Raw genomic sequence first — 19,639 nt, forward strand, 5'->3', positions numbered from 1 at the left:
AAACGCCAAAGCAATGAAGCACCCCCGATACATCGCCACATCAAATCGGGAGAATCTATCCACGATCCCTGAGAACACGATGCACCTAACACGCACCACGCACCACGCCCCAGCCCGATCCTCACGATTTCACTTGCGCACGGGCCATGAAGCGTGCGTGCGTGCATCACTATCCCCGTGCATCATTGTCACCATCCCCGTGCGTGCGGCAAAGAGACATCAGGACCATCGTCGTGTTCGCGATGTGATCAAAAGGGAAACTGACGTAGGCGGCTAACAATGGACGGACGGACGGTGTTAAGCGCGGGAAGAACGCAGCCGCACATAACGCAGAAGAACGCGATCGACGTGACGGGGCCGAGCGACGAACAGTTCTCCCCAGATCCAACGCACGAACAGCGACACCCACACCAAAGTATGACCACAAAAAGAAAAGCATGCCCAGAAAAAGGGGAAAACGACTCACGTATCACAATCCTCGGCGAATTCTTCGCCTCATAAATAAGACCCCTAAGCGGCCCACTATCCGGCTGCGAGTTCTCCCACTGTATATAATCCTGCTGCAGCGGCGCCGTCTGTCGTTCGCGCTCGCGCTGGACGAACTGCGAGCCGGTGAGCTGGGAGGAGGAAGGGAAGGTGTCGGGGTGGTAGTAGTAGTCGACCTCCATCGTGCGGGGGGCATATGACGGTTGCGGTTTGATGTTTGTTGTTTGTTGTTTGCGGTGATGGGTGGTGGGCGGTGGGCGGTGGTTGGTGGAAGTGAGACTGTAGAGAAAGGGTGAGCGGAGAGATTGCGAGAGGACTGGATGGGGATACGCTACGCACCTCGTTTCGTTTCGTTTCGCTTTGACTGATTAGGACTTCAATAACGCAGCGCTGAATAAGCCGCTTCGTCGTACGTTTGTCGTTTGTCGTGCGTGCGCGCGATTGAGGTGTGTTCGAGCGAGCTGAGGGAGGACGCGTTGCGGCGGATGTGGGGCGGCAGCGAGCGACGATCGCGTCGAGAGGAAAAGGGCGAGGCGAGATTGAGCATGGTGGGAGAGTTGGCCCGATATTGGGGTCACGTGGGCAGACGCGTCGATTCAGAGACGCGTGTGGCCCGCTTCGTCTCATTATGTACGCGAATTACGGGATGGTCAGGGTCTACGGACGTTGGACGGACGACTGTCGTTGGATGGATGGTCAGTTCCTGGGGAGAGAGACAGACAGAGGAGCGCCTGTTGGTGATTTTCTTGCATTTTTGGGCTAGCGGCGTCGATCCTGACGACCCTGCACTCTGCTGTCAACGCACTCCTGTCTCACTCCCTTAGCTCCAAACGGCCTGTACTCTTTCGTCTGGAAAACATACCTCTCTCTCCAGTCCATCTTTCCATAAACCTCATTCAAAGTCGACTACGTCACCGCCCAACTTCACGCTTGCATCCTTCCATCCATCCATCCCGCCACACATCCGTGCGAACACCTCCTCCCTCTTCCCATTCCCGTCCCGTGGACCTGCGCGCGTACATAAACAAACACAACCGTACACAACAAAATTTCATGCATAAACAAGGGCGGGAGGTTTCTAAGCTATGACATCGACAGCGATCCATTCATGCATATGACTGGCTTACTCGGGTGTCCGAGTCGGTGATAAGGGAGCGCAGTGGCTGTCAGGGTGGTGGTGATCTTATTGATGTTGATGTTTTGTGCGACTCTGGTCTGGGCGTTTTACTTTTGGCTACGTCTCAGGCTACTTGGCGGTCGATGACTGGACGATGAAAAGTTGGAAGGATCCATGAGACGTTCTTGTCTTGAACCTGCTTCAACTCATTCTATATGATTTTTCTTCCAGACACAGACAGGCGAGCACGAGAAGAGGAGGTCCGAGGGACAGTCGCGATCGGAGTGTAGATCGGCTCCGAGTCCGAGGCGGTTTTATAATAACTCTGGGCGTGAGGACCGTGACGAAGATGGATGGGGATGGGGATGTACGTCAAACCTCCAGATCTCCTCTTGCACAGACTTCAGGCTCACCGTACCATCCCTATGCTTTGCTCTTCAAGCCCCGCATTCAAGTTCCTCCTTTCCCTCTCCTCTATTCCTCCACCGTGACCCCCTTCATTCGCAACGGCTTCGATTTCGACGTCATTGTAACCTCAAACCTCACCAACCGTCGACCTCGACCTCGACCTCGACCTCAACCTGACTCACACACCACCTCCGACAAAGCCAAAGCCAAAGCCAAAGCCAACTCACATCCACCGCCGTGCATCATCCCAAGTTCCAAGTTCCAAGTTCCAAATCAAGCTCGCATTCCAAGTCTGAATCGCGACGACCCCTGTCTTTTCCTTCTCCCATGCCATCCCATTGCATCTCATCTCTAACTCTTATCTCTCGCTCTTCCACTCCCCATCTCTAACTCTCGCTCTTCCACTGGCAGTCCCCAACTATGAGTCTATGGCTATGGCCGTCCCAGTCCCCAACACTCGCTCTCGCTCTTCCAGTGGCAGTCCCCAACTACAGTATGTCTATATCCGTCCCATTGACAGTCCTTCAACTCCTTCCATGAACCACACCTAAACTCTCTACGCTCCGCTCTCTTCCTCGTTTGTTCTTACATACGACCGATTCAGAGAACGAGGACGCTAAGCGGACTCGGACCTTGCCTCCTTCGTCCGCTTTGGCTGCTTTGATTCTTCGATTGTCAATGGTTTGATCCTTTCGACTGCTTTGATTCTCCTCTTTCGATTCCTTAGCTGGAGACCCTAGACCCTAGAGGCTTTGAGACCCTAGACCCTGCAGGCTTTAACAGCTCAGGAGGATCTCAGCTCGGGTCTTTATATCACGGTGGCCGTCTGGAGGACCTGAAGTTGAGCGGTTTGGGATAGTGTGCGGTATAGTATGTTCATGAACGGGGTCCGTCGTCCTTTCCTTCGTCCGACTTACCTTCGTCCGACTTGCGTCACTACTTGAACGCCACAGAACACACCAGTCCCCTTCTCCTCGAACACGACCCGAAAACGCCACACGCCACACGCATCCTGGACTGACCACCATCCCCATCCCCATCCCCGTCTCTATCATCCTAGAACTGCCTATCCTCACGTTCACGTTTATGCTCATACGTATACGTAACCCACTACGCCGTAGACAAGGACACTTAATCGACCACATATACTGTATGTCATTGTGTAGGAGCTGACATACACGACGACTACGGGCTCGACTCTGAATCTGACTCGGTTTCCTGGATAGCTACGCTACACTAAGTATCTGTCGCGGGGCTGCAGTCTCGTTCCTGTACGTTCCTTACATTCTTACATGCCTACAACGTTGGTCGCCACCTCCACCTCCCGTTCCCCCGTTTATCACATCTCATATACATACCATCTCCATCCGATCCATCCATCCATCTCCATCCATCCATCCGATCCATCCCCTTTCTTTTTCGTTTTCTTTTTATACCTACGTTCTCCACCGGCTAACACTCGCTGATCAAACATAATAACTCTCCATCCCATGCAATCCAGGCTACCCTCGTCTCGAGTTCGGGAGTTAGCATTCAGTTCTCACCATCAAATTCGACAATGTACGACTCTTGAATCTTGAATCTTCACCGCGCCACAATCACAGTCATATTCACACTGACACTGACACTCATACTCACACTCACCAAATCCCCAAATCCCCAACTCCCTGGAAGATTCGCTCAAGACATCCACAAACAAAACGAGAACGCTTCCGAGACGTCGGACGCGCGTGCCTTCGATTTTTCATTTTTATTTTATTTTATTTTATTTTTATTTCGACTTGGACTTGGACTTGGACTCTGACTGTGTACGAATCACGACCAACGACCAAGGATCCGGAGTACTAGATGGGTGACGTCGTTTGGGTCCTGTCTTGGTCCTCCTATGATACGGATAGGGATATGGATAGGGATATGGATAAAGCTGCCAGACGTCGCCGGTCGGGGCGGCGATAGAACGTAGAGATAGAGATAGAGATAGAGATAGAGATAATGATAGAGCCTATACATTCAGTCTTGATACGTCGGGGCGGTGCTATAGCTAGTCACGAACGGGGGCCCGAATTAGAAGACGCGATGGAAGATGGAAGATGGAGATGTTGAGCATGAAAACATGAAAAAAGCGCAGGAAATAATTATAACGCAGCTAGCACTGAGCAGAAACACGATGCGCTTCACATGCGGGGATTTGAGACAGTACCAGTCGAAACGACCAGGGTCTGAATCAGTTCGAGCTCCTACCCACTGACACGAGACAACGACTCAGAGCCCGAATCCGTAACGTCACTGTAACTGAACGCGTCAAAGCAGCGAGCATCAAAAGTGGTTGACCGTACGCGTGGTGCGAGATACTGGCCCAAGTGCAGGGGTGTGAAGGATATCGATCAGTAAGAATGCCAATGGTTGGTGGTCAGGGACTTTTTCCAGAATTAAAGCGACTCATCCACAGCAGTATATGTGATTATATCGAACGCAGAGCCGAACCTAGTAAGGGATCCAGACCCAGACGAACCGTGAGCGGTGCTCCGACAAGACCATCTCTCAACACACATCAGGCTAGGTATAATCAAATTTAAAGCCGTGTATTCTTCGAGCCCGACCAAGATATATTGAGTATTGAGCGTCCCACTCTACCTAGATAAGTATTCCCCGTCTTCTCCTGGAGTGCCCGATTACACCGCCAAACAGTCGCACTAACCAACATAAAAGCACAGCCTGGAGTAGAGCAGCGGGAAAGACGACACGATGGCTCACCGTAATTTATTCATACTCTGCAGGTTCGCAGTACTACTTCGAACTCTGACACGCAATTTTTAATTTGGAGGCGGAGCTCGATAAAAAGACCTGTATCGAGTGATATGAATAGAGGGCGGCCTGAGGGAGAAGAGAAAACTCCGAGACGCCACTACTTATTGTGAGTCGAGTCCTCAGTCCACAGTCCACAAGGCCACATGTTTCCTTGCACCAGGTCTAGTCCAGAAGGCACAACGCAGTTGTCACAAAACACAAAACCATCACGATTTTTCGTTTCCCAATAGAAGGCTAGCAGTACTATATATTTTGTTTTGTTCAAGAGATGCCCGAGACTTACGAGTACGATGAAAAAACCGGAGGCCATAAAAGGAGAGCAAAAGGTCCGGCACCGCAAGGCTGGGCAAAATGGGAGACAAGCCGGCGGACGTCAAATTAGTCCATGTTGGCTGCATATCTATATCATGTCGCGGACACTCTCCTTCTCCCTCAAGAGCATCCTCCTGCGACCCTCCACCGCCAATCGCTTTGCAAAGAAAGAACAAGCAAATCAGACAATCGACAACATTGACATGAACCTGCAAATCTATCATAGCCCCATGACCGTGACCATCGGCGCCCAGGATCAGAGCGCAAACGGAAAAGGAGCCCTGAGGACACAAAGGGCGAGGACTGACAGGGGGATCCATACGGGCCATCCGCCTACACTAGCCCAAGGTTTGTCCTCTTCAGCGTCGAGATGGTGTTGATTGACTGTCTGAAATAATCAATCTTCAGCTCAGCAGTCTGAAACGAAATGTTCGCGGCGTCTACCTCAGCGGGTGAGTATAACCCATCTTTGTTATGTCCATCGACCATGACGTTCAACCCTCTCAGTCCAAAGCGGACCCCGACGAGATAGTAAAATCCTGGGAGAGTCATGATACATAGGGTTTGTCGTCGCCGGTGGTTTTGAAACAGGTCCGTCCGTCCTACAATAAGATACGTGTCAGAGAAACTGATTAGCAGATCACACAGGACAACACGTCGTCAAGCTCGTCAAACTCGTCACATAATGGAACACCCCATCATCGTCATCCGTTCCCTTGCGCAGATACGACTGCCAATACGACGCCGGAAATCTCTGCGACCCAAATCGGGGTACGACTCGCTCTCTCTTTTCCACCTTCAATCTTACCTCTGCCATAGGTAACTGACGATGTAGTATTTTACCATACAGGTATCTCAGTCCGGGAGGCAGCGCACGAGCGGCTCCTCCATTGACCGAACCAGCCACCCTCCGTATGCCGTGCCGTGCTGTCCCCTGCGAGCCTCGCAGGCATGGAAGCGCCCCCACGCCGAGCTACCCCTACCCGCTGGCAATACAAACATGCACAGGGGTACATTTCATTCCTGAATCGACTGATATCCTCGAGATATCCGCCTTCATTGAGAAGGCAAGCTTCATCGTTACGCCCGAGATCGAGAGGCCGTTAGCCTGGACAGGCACTTGATGACGGGTCGTCTCAACCAGCCGACTACTGATGTCGATACGCAACCTCAACGGGAGATCGGCGTTAAACACGGGGCGCTGTCTTCGACTACTTACATCGCCAAGGGGCAAGAAGGCTTCGAAGAGGGAAGAGGGTGCACAGCGAGACGGAAGAGAGGGGCGACGAGGGAAGACGAAGAAGATGAGGTCTGACACACCACGAGGGGCGAAGCCTCAAGGGGATGTGGCCGCTGAGGCGGAACACCGACTAGAGCCTGAACCCCTCAGCAATGGAAAAAGATGAGAGGTATAGCAGCTCAGAGTGACGGCGATGGGCCGTCAGCTTGAGAGAGCTAACCAGTTTCATCACCAGTCCACCGTGAGGGGTGACGTGCTCCGAGAAGGGGATGGCCGGGTGAAAATTCTGAGGGTGGGTGGGTAGATGTAGAGGACGCAGGAGAGAGATCGAATGGGGAGCGAGGGTCGATAAGAGGAAGAGTTCGGAATGTAGGGGTTGGGGGATGGTTGCGAATAGGTGGATAGGTTTGGGGGTGTACTTCGCGTTAGAGGATTCTGAGCTGTTTATTGTTTCCGGGTTGCACTCACCTTTTCCTTTTCCTGGCCTCGTTTTATTCTGGTTCCTCCTTCGTCCGCCGGGGCATGGGGAGACGAGCTCCTGCCTAGGTTGAACGTCAATATGTGTTTCGGCCAACTTAAGGAACACGTACCCGTTAGGCGCTGCTCTGTTGTTTTCACTGCGTATTTGAGAACATCACGTTGTAACTTGATTCTCTCCTCCGGTAATAGTCTAACGTTCCGATGGTTAGCAACGAGTGTCTCAGGCGGGGGGTTGAACACACGCACCTGCCCTCTCGGTCCATGTCATCCGTTTTCGCGCTCTCCTATAATTGTTGTGAGTCCATAGGTACACAATTTATACTCCCTGCTAGGTGCAACGGCGTCAAGGACAGTAAATAAAACGCACCAATATCATTTCTTCATCGTTTCTACCGTAGCCACTGACACCTCAGACTCTTGTCTTCTTATACATCCATGTCTTCAGCGAAACGGGACAAAAAACGGCCCTCCCGTTAACTGTGTCTGTACCTGTGTCATGCATGAGACGTGCGTGAACGGGCAACGGACGTGCCCTCGAATCATCGATCCACGCACCATAAGACCGCATGCCAGCATGGGACTCCGCCCGGGTCGTTTCTCGGGAAACAGTCGGACCTTCTAGTAATTATTTTCCTAGAGTAATGATGATATTCTTTCGGGCATAGAGACAAAAAGTTAGACGAATAGGTGAGAGAAGGGGAACAAGCTCGGAACTCGACGCTTTTTCCGCGTTGGTCAGTACGCAAGGATAGAGTTCGTGTGGCGCCCAAGTTCACTGCACAGTCTCGTCGGCGCTCTTAGATTCGTTTTTCTAGGTTCCACCAACGCCGCGTGAGTGAGTTGTATCATGTAAGTATGAGCAGGTAAAAGTGCAGGTGTGTCACAGGCTCAGACTGAGTCCTGACACACTTCCATTTGTCGGACTTTGTTTCGGCAGTTGAAAAACTGTCCACGTGATGGCGTTATGGGCGCCGTCCGTCGTTGCCTGTCAGAGACGGTGATCTCGAGCTATCCTCCCTTTCGTTCTTTTTTATGCAAGGATCAGGTACGTCCTTACATTTGGCGCGTCTTTGTATCCACAACAGATCGGTCGGTGAGCTGCCTGGTCAACCAATGTGAATGAGACTGCCTAGGCTCCGACGCGGCGGCGAAGCAAGCAGCTCACCGACAGTACTAGTCCTTGTACATTCGGGGCGCGCTCGAGTCCTTCTTAGTATCTCTATGCTGATTGTTTTGGTTTTTGTTTTTCATGTCGTGTTTTCCTGAAATATGCGCGTTTTTATCGCGGTTGGTCTTGGCGCAAAGATCGTGGAGCATGCGTGTGTGCGTTGACGTCGGTTGAGAGAAGGAGGCTGTGGACCAGACTTAGACCAGGACAGTACCTGGGGTTAACCACAGCGTAAAGCCTCAGAATCCGCCGGCCGTATATCTTCGGCGTATTCTCTGAATTTAGGAGAACACGCCGGGAATGCGACGAGAATGTCTGAGTTGGCATGTTCTTGTAAGTTTTGCAAGATACGGACTGAATCCGCTCAGAATGTCGCAAGATGCGACCAGGATCTTTGCGAACAAGCCCGGGTCTGCTGTAAATAGACGGCATTGCTTGCACGCCAGGAATTTCCTTTTGTAGACCCTCTGGTTCCATTTATCGCTCCATTTTCGAGCATTTTGAAATGTTCACATATGGCCAGCCAGGAAATTAGGAAAATAATACTAGGAAACAGCTACCATGAAGCATACACTACGGACAAAACTACATATGTACTATGGGTCACGATGAATGGAAGCGAACGAACCCGCTCTGTCGCTGAACATGGTTATCCAAAGCCGCCGACTTCATCGCTTGCCGCTCTGCCTCAGAGCCCTTGGACTCGCACAACATCGCCCTGGATAGTTCGATATAGACAGATAGTATGGACTACGAAAGACTTGACCTCTGAGAATGCTAGCGAGGAAAGGACAAGGTCAGATGTGCGGTCACGGAAGCAAGGGGTCACTGGGTACTGCTGGGACGCACCTTCGACTCTTTATAATACCTGCACCCCTTGTCCTGACGGCATCCAGGTGCTATATGAAGCTATAGAACCAAAAGTGTATCAGTATGTCAGTGTGTCAGCGTGCTCAAAGGAGGGAACAAGAAAACAGTCCAGAGTGAGGAACATGGAGGAGCTCACTAAGGGAGCAAGTCCGCACAAAAAAAAGTCTAAGTCGAGCCCGAGTGAGCGCTTGAGCTCCGGGCCTGCATAAGCGGGTTCGAAAACCTTGTTTTCTCGGATGCCAGGCGGATTCTCGTATATCTTGGCAGTCGACAGAATTCCACGAGGACAGACAAGAACTGGACGAGAATGTCATCCCGTCGTGTTTTCTTGCATTCTCGGCAAACGCGGCACGGCGGGTTCAGGGAGATTCCCGTTGTATTGTGTAATTTGACCAGAATATGCCCTCGGCGAATTCTGGCGTTTTACGCTGTGGTTCCTGTCATGGACTAGCGCGGCCTAGAAGACGAAAGGATTAACGGGAACGGAACGGAACGCGAGAGGAGGGCAAGGTGATGCGACGATGCGTCACCATCTGAGAGTTTGGTCAAGGAACAGGACAGAGCTGTTAGGGTGCAAATAAACGATGTCATTTGTGAGTTATGTTTAGATTGAAAGAGGAACGAAAACCAGAAAAGGCTGTGAAAAGGAGGAGAACAAGGAACGACGATGGCGACGTCACTCGCAGGAACCGGGACTCGGATAGGGGCTCACCTTTCCCCGGCTTGGCCCCAGGCTCGCACGCCACAACGCTCACAAATGTCGATATTTGCAATTGTGGCCCGACACTCCGCCGCTTGCCATCCTCAGTACCATATTTTCCGCTCTATTTAGCTCTTACTCGGGTGGTCAAGCGCAATGCTCACCTGGCCAGCGGGTATTCCAAAGATGACCGGCTGGCAAGCTCTCGCAGAAAGAAAACCTGCTTGGTCGGCCATCCCTTTCGATCGCTATGGCATATTATCACGTCTTCTACCAGCGAACCATGACGCATAAGCTCGCTCGAGCCTCAGTTTGCCCTTTCAAGACCGAATATAAGCCGTTTCGAGCCCGAGCATGACCGAACCGCTTTTGCAGCCTTCAGGGTGACATGGTCGAGAAAAAGCCTGAGCAAAGTAAAAGAGACTAACTTCAACAAGCATGTTAACGCGCCACAGGTTCATGGGGTGGGTCGCTCCAAACGGAGCAAGCTCTACGAGGCGCGAGAAATACAGAGCGGACAGACGAAACAGATGGTGAAATAAAACAAAAAGCAACGCCTACCTACCTGAACGTTCGAGCCAGGACCTGGACACACGCTATCTAGTATCCTGCTGTCCTCATCCACGCGCAATCCGGTAATTACCTCCATTCATGCGTTGACAGGAACATTCGTGCGACGCCCTCCTGAACTGGTATAAAGACCCCCGCGAGGGTACCTTCATAGTCTCTCCACCCCGTTCACCCACGAACAGCCCACCTCCTCCCAACGCTCAACGCCCAACTCTCATAGCCCCTTCCCCTTCCTCATATCTACGTATCATGTCATACGGTCGCGACAACGACAACTCGTACGGTGGAGGAAACGACTCGTACGGCGGAAACAACTCCAACTCCAACTCCAACTCCAACTCCAACTCCGATTCGTACGGCAGCTCCGGAGGAATAGGCAGCGGCGGACGTGACGAGTCTGACTCGTATGGCTCTGGCGGCGCGGGAAACAACAACACCTATGGGTCTGGTGGAGGGAGAGGTGGGGACGGTGAAGGTTATGGTTCGTCGAGGAACGAGTCCGACTCGTACGGGTCTGGTGGAGGCGGAAGGGGTGGGAACAACAACGATAGCTCCAACTCGTACGGCTCGTCGGGCGGCAACGACAATACCTACGGCTCTTCCACCAACCGCGATCGTGACGATAATACCAATACCTACGGCTCCTCGAACAACGACTCGTACGGTTCGTCTACCGGCAACCGCGACCGGAACGACAACAACAGCTCGTACGGTTCCAACGATAAAGACTCGTACGGGTCTTCCAACAACAACAACAACAACAACAACAACAGCAGCAACGATAAAGACTCGTATGGCTCCTCTAATAAGACTGCCCACGGTTCCTCCAACACCGACTCCTACGGCTCTTCCACCAACAACTCCAACTCGTACGGATCCAACGACAGCGACTCGTACGGGTCTTCCAACAAGACCTCCCACGGCTCCTCTACCAGCGACACCTACGGTTCTTCCAACAACAACTCGGGTACCGCTGGCACGCACCAATCGAGCGGCAAGAGCGGAGACTGGGCGGATAAAGGTGTTGCGTACGCCGCGAAGAAGGTGGGATACAACATTGTGCGTAGGCTTTCTGTTTTTCTTTTCGTTGGTACGGGTGTTATGAGTGTGTGGCGTAGCTTGACACTCGTCGCTGGCTCATGTATTTCTTCTTCTTCTTTCGCCTCGGCTCTTCGCGATATACTACAACTACTGACATTTATTCTTATTCTCTAGGACGAAAGCACAGCCGACAAGGTCGGCGACCAGCTCGAGGCGGGGTTGAAGAAGTTCGGGGGCGGCAGTTTCTGATTCTATCACGGACGGATTCTGATCTCGTCGTGGACGCGCGGACTGGTGGCAGTTTGGCTGCCGTGTTTAAGGAGCTTCGATTGATGGAAGGAGGGGGGTCGGATGGATGGATGAACGAATGAAAGGATGGACGGATGAACGAACGGATGGATGAGGAGGTTCGTGCAGCGGAGACAGTATCAACGGTCGAGGGCTCCGGACCCGCGGACTCCGAACGAAGTATACGAGTTGTTTGTATTACTGTACAATATACCGCGCCTATATCATTTCTGGCTTTCCCTTAACGTTGTACGAAAACAATCTGAATCTCAACCCGACTGCGAACTGTCGCAGGCCCCCCAAATTGCCACGCGCTAGCTTCGAATCGCCTACAGCAAAGGCTCACAGAAAAATCGTCAGCAAGCCATACACTGGGAAGTCGAGTTACATGTCGCTATTCACCCAGCGGCATGCACCCGAGTTATATCTCATGTTATGATCCTTTCGCTCGAGTCTAAGGCCGCCCGTACCTGCCCTTGTTGCGCCTTGAGTGCAACGGAACCAACGATCACTCGGGGCTCGGAGATCATGTAAGGGCATATATGTATATTCAAAAAATAAAAGGATGTAGCGGCATACAAAGGCATATCCATGTTGTGGAAAATGAAGAAGCATACGAAGTGCGACTGGTACTCATAGCGTAGGAGAAGGAATGACGAGAAGAAGAAACAGAGAAGGGCTCAACCATCCGCGATAAGACCAGCCAACCACGACGACGAGCAGTAGAAAGAAGATAGATCCGACTCTAGGCAGTAGCGCTCCCCTCCATTCTCCCCAACGGACGGACGGGCTCGTTCTGGGCGGTGGTCGCAAACCGCCAAGACGGGCCAAGGTGCTTTTCGAACGGCTCACTCAACATCAAAGCTGGAACCTGGCCCGGACGGTTCAAGCGTCTGTGCATCTCAGATACGAACCAGGCGGGAGCCTGCCAGTGGGCCGTTCCTGCGAGCGCAAAACCACAGACGGTATGGGGAAAATTCTCCTCTGTGAGCTCTGGTGGCAGAAGGGCCGGGTCATAGGTGTTGTTCGAATCGATGTCTTCTGCGTTCCGCATCTCCTTAAGACATTCGAGGATCTCCTTGCCCTCCTTGACGAGCCACTTCCTCTTCTTTGATGAACCCTGAATATTTTGAACGAAGGTAAGAAAAATTTTGACGAGCGGGAACGAGAACAAGGGCGAAAATGAAGACGAAAGGAATGCGCACCTTGGGTTTGTAGTATCTTCTCGGGTCGTTAGCTTGCAGGGCCTTCTCCAACATTTCCGGCCGCAGTTTGCCATCCTTCCCGGCGGAGAGCTTGGCTTGGTCCACGACCATGATATAGTGCTTGCTCCCTTTGACCTTGTAGAACTTGATGTGATCTCCGCCATGAAAAATGTCGGGATTGATGATGCATGTTGCCCCACCATCTTTCAAATGCTCGAGTAATTCCTTGGGAGAGTTGGCCTTGAAGCCCATCTGGGGAGAAGGTCCGAAACCGGGACCAGCTTGGGTGGCGCGCCACTTGCTATCTGGTCCTCTAAACATGGCAACGAGCTGGACTTGAAGCTTCGCCAGGAACGCAACTTCCTTGTGAAATTGATAGAGGTTTCCCAAGCTCGTGAACTTATCCCGGTGGCCGTGAACTTTAGCTGCCACGTATGAGATCTGGGGTTCGTAGGCGAAGCCGTTCATGCTGTTGTTGAGTCCAAGACGCATGCCTTGCAACAGGGTGTCAGCCACCTTCTCCGGGTACCTGGCCATTACCGCGCTAACGGTCAAGAGTTCGGTAAGATACACAGCGCCTGCACCAGAGGGATCATTGGCGTCGGTGGCGGCGTTGACGGTCACGGAGGGTTCACTGGTGGTATCACCGTTGTCGTCGTCATCGTCACTGTCGTCGTCATTGTCAATGTCGTCGATGTCGTCGTCGATGTCGTCGTCGATGTCGTTGGCCTCGTCGGCACCGTCATCGGGGGCAGCATTGTTGGTGGCGATCACTGGCCCTTCGGGGACAACGCGGGGGGTGACGATCTTGGAGACGGTGAGATGGCCAATGCCGACCTCGATTAACCTCTTCTGATCGCCGTCCAGTGCGGTATACAGTCCTTGAATAGCAAGACGCGTCACCATCTCGAAAATACAGCGTTTGGTGTCTAGGCCGCACACAGCGATAAGTTCGTGAAGATGCAGGATTTCAATCGACGACGTACCCTGATCGAACTCCTCGAACATGTCCCAGTCGATTATTTGGCCGGTAGCGTTTATCGCGTCTTCCTCTCTCTTTGATAGGGCAGACTCAGCAGACTCAAACTTTCCACCATCCGTAAGAAAGAAGCCTCCCAGTCTCAGAACAAACGCGGTGAGAAATCGGTGAGGAGATTTTGTTCCTGTGCGCAAAATCAGTTCACAGCAACACGTCGTGACCCGATATCTACAAAATGAAGATACATTCTTGAGTAAAGTCTCATACGAGCGAAGAGTGATGCAATGGCACTCACCGACCACGAAGTATGAGGGTCATGCGAACGACGAGATAGTCAAAGGATTCCTCGGAGATACCAATCTCGTCGGCCCAGGGCCGGAGTTTGTGTACTATATAGCGCCGTTGCTCCGCCTTGTCGAAGAATCCGTCTGCCATAGTGAGTTCCACGATACGCGCGTTCAAACGAGCCGTCGTAGACTGCAGGGCAACATCGAAGATTTTCGGTGACAGACTGATCCCAGAGATCACACATCTTGTGAATATCTTGGGCTTCATGAGGTTTTCTACCACCGGGGTCAGAAGCGGTCGAGACTTATTGCGGTTGGAGGCGGAGAGAAAGTGCACGGAGCCGAATTTAGATGCGAGGGCCTGTGCTTCGTCAATGAATAAAGGACAGTCCTCAACGAGATCCGGGTAGTCAGAGCAGAGACCCTCCCAGTAGTGATTCAGGAGCCACTCGCATGCGTAGGGTGAGGCGAATCGAAGCACTCTGAGGAGACGCTCATAAATATCCGGGTGCCCGGGAGTCGAGCAAAATAACGTTGGATCCAGCTGAACAATACCACAGTCCCGCTTCCGCTCCTTAGAAGACAAGTCGGCCGGTTGGCTGTCGAGAACTTTCCGTATGACTGCGAGGCGACTCACAAGCAGGCTCATGCAGAAATCCTTGACAAGAGAGATATTAGTATCTGCCTGTCCTGGGTTGGTGGTGATCTCCTTGAATTCGCTCCTCTGTTCCAGGTGCTCGAGCGCGGTCTGCATGTCGTGAGAGCCGCGGCCCACGGCGTCGTCAGCGAACACCCCCCCGTGTGCCCCAGTTGGACAGGTGAAAAGGACGCCGAAATGTTCCAAAAGGTCTCGTGCGCATGTAAGACTCTTTCCGCTTCCGGAACTGCCTTTGAGAAGCCTTCAAAAATATCAGTGTGGTCCATGACGCAAGGAAAAGGCTGAACTTATGTGATCTGACCTCGGACGCAGATACCAGCGACCTGACGATCAAGCGCAGGAGAATCCGAATCTAACGCATCCTGCATGAAGAGCCTTGATCCTTTGCCAACATGGTAGCGATCAGATAGTCGATGGGACTTCAGGTTATCGAAGACGGGCTTGTATTCCACAAAAACATTGTCGAATTTTTGTTGGATAATTTTAGGACCATCTTTCTTGGGTGTGTCTACCACGTTTGGTCAGAACAGGGGCAAAAACGGGAAAGAGTAAATTGTGTAGCTCACAAGGTGCTACCATAGCTGGCTCACGTACAACTGTAGCGGCTGGTGTGAAACATATCAGATCATTATACATTGATGATGAAAGAGTGGACGTACGGATGGGAACGGCCTCTGGTATGTAAGGTCGATCTGACCACGCTTCTATGGTTCGAGTCAATATTAACGGTTTTATAGGAGCTAAGGAAAGACTTGCCATGGTGGACGAGTTTATAATAGTATGGTAATAAGACAGATAAGTCCTTCCCGGCCCTTAGCAGGTCTTGAAAGAGCCTTATCAATGTTTCAAGACTTTCATGCACATCAAGAAGTGAAGAGGCATCCTGTTCGTTCGCCGTACGATGTATTGCAAAACATCTGAGGACACAGTGTGGGCTCATATACCCCCACTCTCGGGATGGTTTCTTCATACTCTTCTCTGCGGCCGTCACCAGTTGTTGACACCTTCCTTCGTACACTGCCTTGTCATTGTCCGACAGGCTCTCCCATTGGGGGATGAAGAAACGAGCAAATGGTGTCCTTGCCACAGCCTGTGGGAATGACGTAGTAGCTAGAGTGAGTGGATGCGGAGCGTCGAACACTGCTACAGGTGACCACAGGCATTGAACTTGGGCAAGAGGGTCGGGTTCAGATGAAGGGGATCGTCGACTGTCAAGAAGCTGTTGATTGAGATCCCCAGTCGGGGCGAAAAACTCGAGTTCTTCTGAAGAACCACGGCGACGTCGCTTTGATGCCCGTGAGGAAGAGGCGAAAAAGTCCCGGATTTTCCGCCTTCCTTTAGCCATAGCACTTTCCAAGAATCGAAGAACAGAGCGAGCAGGGTCGGGGCTAGAGAGTCAAGAAAGTTACCGAGTCCTTATGAGGAGGGAGGCCGGGGGTGATGGTGGAAGAGAGGAGAGACGCGGAGAAGAAAGAGCAGGCGACACGAGAGCTTTGAACGGCCGACGTTGGGTTTGCGGATCGTTCCGCGTCTGTGTCGTGCAAGCGAGGAAGATAACGGTCGGGCCCGACGCATGGCGTGACTCGTTTGGACACCGTGGCACCGTGGAAAAGCGGACCGCAGCGGCCGACGCGCTCGCGTCATGCCACGTGCCCGGTTCCTTTCACCTCGACTACCGCATACGTCCTTTCACGCTTGGACAATCCAGTCTATGTACGATGTACCCACTTCAAGCCATACAGAATTGCACAGAAAGGAAACGTCGACGCGAAGATGTCGATAGCCCAGATGTACCGCCAGCAAAGCGGCATCACCAGCGACATCTGACATCCACACCATCGAAGCGTAAGGCGCGTCTCTCGACGAAGCCAGCCCTCTCGACTCAGAGACGCTATTCTCTGAGGGCAACCGCAGAACGAACACGAAGCAATATCGCAAAAAATCTAGCTCATATCCCAGTTGCTCCCGCTCCTCTTCCCATTCCAACCCCAGTTCCCGCCCCAATCCTTCCGACAACCCGCATCCCCACCAAACGTCTACGCAACGCTCTGGAAGCCGATATTTGTGAAGAGCCACCGGCAAAGCGTCACCACCAGCGACATCTGACATCCCCACCACCGAAACGTAAGACCCGTTCATCGACAAGGGCGACCGCCCCTACCCAGAGCCGTTATTCGCTCAGGAACACTGCAGATCGCGTTAGAAGGAATACCGCTGCAACACACAATCCGACTATCCTAGCTCCCATTCCCGCTCCAGCCCCGGCTCACGCCCTAATCGTCTCTCCGCCTCCCGTCCTCACGAAGCGTCGACACCTCACTGTCGACAACGATTTCGACGTTGATGTCTCCGAAGAACCCCATGCAAAGCGTTATCGTCTGGCACCGTCACCTTCGAAACACGCGAGCCATTCGTCGACCAGGCCAGACATCATCATTCAGAGCCGTTATTCTCTTAGGATGACTGCAGATCGTATGCGAAGAAACATTGCAGCGACTCCTCCTCGCAATCCAGCCGCTACTCCCCCTTGTATCCCCGTACGACCCACTGCTCGTGGATCAATGCCTGCCTCTCCGATCTTCACGGCCCCTGCCCCAACTTCCCCTGACGCTCCTGCTCCTGCTCCTCCTTCAGCTCGCACCTCTGGTCGTATCGAAACTCGCCGTATCCCCATCCAAAGCTCCAATACCGCCGCAACTCCCCTTCCCCTTCATCCTTTGGCAGGAATCCCCACTCGTCCTCCCGTTGATGTCTCGGTTACCAGCATGACGTTTAAACGCACGCATGTGCCTTGGGGTCAACTTCCCGAACGCCAGCAAACTCGTCTGTCCACAGTATGGGATGCTATGATCATTCGGCTATGGAGGAGACATTCCCTGTTTAGTTTTGGGGGCCTTGATACCTATGGCCGAGCGCTGGGTCTATCGTCCTGCGACGAGCCTGATGATCTCATGACGCTGGCCGCGCTCGATAAATACCCAGACCTCGATGATATTGTCATTGCTTTTCGCAAGGATTTTCACCAACTTCATGAGTTTTGTAACCATCGTGAGTGCAGCTACTCAATTTTACTTATCCCTTCACTCACTGAGGAATCTCAGGTGCCTTCCATGACGACCTCGACGCCTCTATTGACGCGGCATTATCAAGATTAGAGCCCTTGTTTATCCCCTCGGCAGTACTTCATCGCTCCTCGTACCGGACACCAAGACACAATACTCATTACAATCCTTTCGCATTTGAAGAGCTTGCATTTCCCCGCTTCTCCATACTGGAGCACGTATGGGATATATTTGTACGGCGAAAGTGCGTTGAGAATTCCCCTCTTATTCTCATTTCTTTCATTCAGTCGAACCTACTCTTCTGTAGACCACATCAGACCCCGAAGCCCGAACCGCAGACTCTGGAGCTCGTGTACGGCGTAAGCGCATGTTGGGGTCTCTATTTTGCATATTCGCCAAACAAAACAGTAGAAGAAGCTCGCAAGAGTAATATGTCACAGGACCTCATCCTCGCCATCCAGGAGCTCGGTGCCACCATCGACACTGCGACTCTCAGCCCTGAAGCTATATCACGCCGCGCCGCCATAGCCGAGCTCTGTTTCTACACCCTTTACCTCACCCGAATTATCGTGCTCTCCCGATTCTTGGAATGTCTTCCTCAAGACATATTTGTGCGATTTGCACGCTCAGAATGGGCCGTTTTTCAACGTGACCCACCTCGTACATCGGAGGGCGATGATGTTTTCTCCGTAGTCTATCGACATGTCGCGAAGGCTCGACGCTCCATTGCGGGTCTCAAGCGGACGGTAGAAACTCGTTTCGAAACTTTAGTTTACAAAAACAAACATCTATTCAACGACCAAAGTGACCCCGCCTCGATAATTCCATTCTACCTCGCAGTTGACGAAGTCGACACTCCCGTTGGCCAAACTCCGCTGAGCGGTCGCCGTCCCGCTTGCTCACGCTCCAGTGTCAATGCCCTCTTCTTCGGATTCGATACCCCGTGAGACGCTTAGCATACCATGTGCGTATCTGCTTTGACCCTTACCCCTTCGTCTCCCGTCTCACCTATTCTGACCGCCGTTGCTTCCTCATCCTTAGTTGCCACCATTCACTGACTTGAGTTCGACCTCGTCGATCACATTGCCAGGCCCCTGCATCTCGCATTTGCTGTCGCGGTAGGAGGATACCGCCGCAGCCAGGACAGTCTTCGTCAGTGCTCAGCGGTTTCTTTGCGGCCGGTCTTGTTCCCTGCAACGTCCTGGGCCACGATACCGTATCATAGCCCGTTCACGCCACTTCAAGCTAATGGCCCCGAGCGTGTCAGGCCTGCCTGGCTTACCAATACGCATGTCGAGGTCTATGCCCCGATCCAGTCCATTGCCAGCAATCAGCTGGCTTCGGAAGCTAGCTCTTCCGAGTCGATTCTCGTGTGGCGTTTCTACATACTCGACCGTCTTCGTGGATCTGACAGTCGTAGACGTGTTCTCTGCTCCTACGACGTCGCAATGTCGGTCCACCTCTCGCGTACTGCGACCACGTCCTATCAGCTCGATCACACTTCTCTTTTTGCTTTCGCAGCGTGACCGACGCTCGCTATCCCTCATTTATCCCTCTTCTCCTCGTATCGGTTACAAGACCATGTCCTGGCGCAGTCCATCTATAGCGATCGGCTGTGTCCAGCGCGTGACCTATTCACGCCTGTGGTCTACGTAGCCGTACTAGTTCCTCTTTCACCCACTTTTTTTCTCGTGCTTTGCTCTTTTGTTCTCGTTCGGCTGCTCTTTTTTTTATTCTTTCGGTAGCGATCACACGACCATGTCCTGGCGCAGTCCATCTACAACGATCGGCTGTGTCCAGCGCGTTACCCATCCACGCCTGTGGTCTACGTGTCCCTATTGTTTCCTCTTTCACCCACCTTTTTTCTCGTGATTTGCTCTTTCCCTCGTTTTGCGGCTCTTTTTATCTCTCTCTCGGTAGTGATCCCATACACACGGCCATGCCCTGGCACAGTCCATCT

At 52.4% G+C, this 19,639-nt stretch overlaps 7 protein-coding genes across 7 annotated transcripts; 4 read left to right on the top strand and 3 right to left on the bottom strand.

Moving 5' to 3' along the window:
- Window positions 1-462: 462 nt before the first annotated feature.
- On the bottom strand, window positions 463-1,033 carry STEHIDRAFT_163509 (uncharacterized protein; the record flags this gene model as incomplete). Its single annotated transcript, XM_007311194.1, has 3 exons — window positions 463-488; window positions 524-765; window positions 900-1,033. 3 exons carry the CDS (start codon window positions 1,031-1,033, stop codon window positions 463-465), a joined length of 402 nt encoding a protein of 133 aa, XP_007311256.1.
- A 345-nt stretch (window positions 1,034-1,378) lies between these two features.
- STEHIDRAFT_116388 (uncharacterized protein) lies at window positions 1,379-2,360 on the bottom strand (the record flags this gene model as incomplete). Its single annotated transcript, XM_007311195.1, has 5 exons — window positions 1,379-1,494; window positions 1,614-1,696; window positions 2,017-2,113; window positions 2,154-2,200; window positions 2,239-2,360. The coding sequence occupies 5 exons, from the start codon at window positions 2,358-2,360 to the stop codon at window positions 1,379-1,381; spliced, it is 465 nt and encodes a 154-aa protein (XP_007311257.1).
- A 605-nt stretch (window positions 2,361-2,965) lies between these two features.
- On the top strand, window positions 2,966-3,184 carry STEHIDRAFT_126374 (uncharacterized protein; the record flags this gene model as incomplete). The annotated part of the gene is made up of 1 exon (XM_007311196.1): window positions 2,966-3,184. A coding segment is annotated over one exon (219 nt), but the record flags the coding sequence as incomplete, so codon positions are not given.
- Window positions 3,185-8,567: 5,383 nt separating this feature from the next.
- Window positions 8,568-9,325, top strand: STEHIDRAFT_126375 (uncharacterized protein). The gene is made up of 2 exons (XM_007311197.1): window positions 8,568-8,796; window positions 8,869-9,325. Exons 1-2 carry the CDS (start codon window positions 8,628-8,630, stop codon window positions 9,096-9,098), a joined length of 399 nt encoding a protein of 132 aa, XP_007311259.1. The 5' UTR covers window positions 8,568-8,627; the 3' UTR covers window positions 9,099-9,325.
- Window positions 9,326-10,331: 1,006 nt separating this feature from the next.
- On the top strand, window positions 10,332-11,727 carry STEHIDRAFT_150898 (uncharacterized protein). The gene is made up of 2 exons (XM_007311198.1): window positions 10,332-11,218; window positions 11,375-11,727. The coding sequence occupies exons 1-2, from the start codon at window positions 10,409-10,411 to the stop codon at window positions 11,447-11,449; spliced, it is 885 nt and encodes a 294-aa protein (XP_007311260.1). The 5' UTR covers window positions 10,332-10,408; the 3' UTR covers window positions 11,450-11,727.
- Window positions 11,728-12,233: 506 nt separating this feature from the next.
- On the bottom strand, window positions 12,234-15,376 carry STEHIDRAFT_163511 (uncharacterized protein; the record flags this gene model as incomplete). Its single annotated transcript, XM_007311199.1, has 7 exons — window positions 12,234-12,608; window positions 12,694-13,622; window positions 13,680-13,900; window positions 13,968-14,847; window positions 14,919-15,125; window positions 15,184-15,222; window positions 15,277-15,376. 7 exons carry the CDS (start codon window positions 15,374-15,376, stop codon window positions 12,234-12,236), a joined length of 2,751 nt encoding a protein of 916 aa, XP_007311261.1.
- A 959-nt stretch (window positions 15,377-16,335) lies between these two features.
- STEHIDRAFT_163512 (uncharacterized protein) lies at window positions 16,336-18,626 on the top strand (the record flags this gene model as incomplete). Its single annotated transcript, XM_007311200.1, has 4 exons — window positions 16,336-17,665; window positions 17,719-17,795; window positions 17,863-17,912; window positions 17,987-18,626. 4 exons carry the CDS (start codon window positions 16,336-16,338, stop codon window positions 18,624-18,626), a joined length of 2,097 nt encoding a protein of 698 aa, XP_007311262.1.
- Window positions 18,627-19,639: the final 1,013 nt, after the last annotated feature.

This window comes from Stereum hirsutum (assembly GCF_000264905.1).
Source record: "Stereum hirsutum FP-91666 SS1 unplaced genomic scaffold STEHIscaffold_24, whole genome shotgun sequence".
NCBI classification, from domain to species: domain Eukaryota; kingdom Fungi; phylum Basidiomycota; class Agaricomycetes; order Russulales; family Stereaceae; genus Stereum; species Stereum hirsutum.

What these genes read in the sequence shown, in the direction of transcription:
- STEHIDRAFT_126375 (XM_007311197.1), top strand. Translation starts at nt 8,628, where the DNA reads ATGAATGGAAGCGAACGAACCCGCTCTGTCGCTGAACATGGTTATCCA. An exon ending in AGACTTGACCTCTGAGAATG is followed by an intron (nt 8,797 to 8,868) that starts CTAGCGAGGAAA and finishes GCTGGGACGCAC; the next exon opens with CTTCGACTCTTTATAATACC.
- STEHIDRAFT_150898 (XM_007311198.1), top strand. Translation starts at nt 10,409, where the DNA reads ATGTCATACGGTCGCGACAACGACAACTCGTACGGTGGAGGAAACGAC. An exon ending in AGAAGGTGGGATACAACATT is followed by an intron (nt 11,219 to 11,374) that starts GTGCGTAGGCTT and finishes CTTATTCTCTAG; the next exon opens with GACGAAAGCACAGCCGACAA.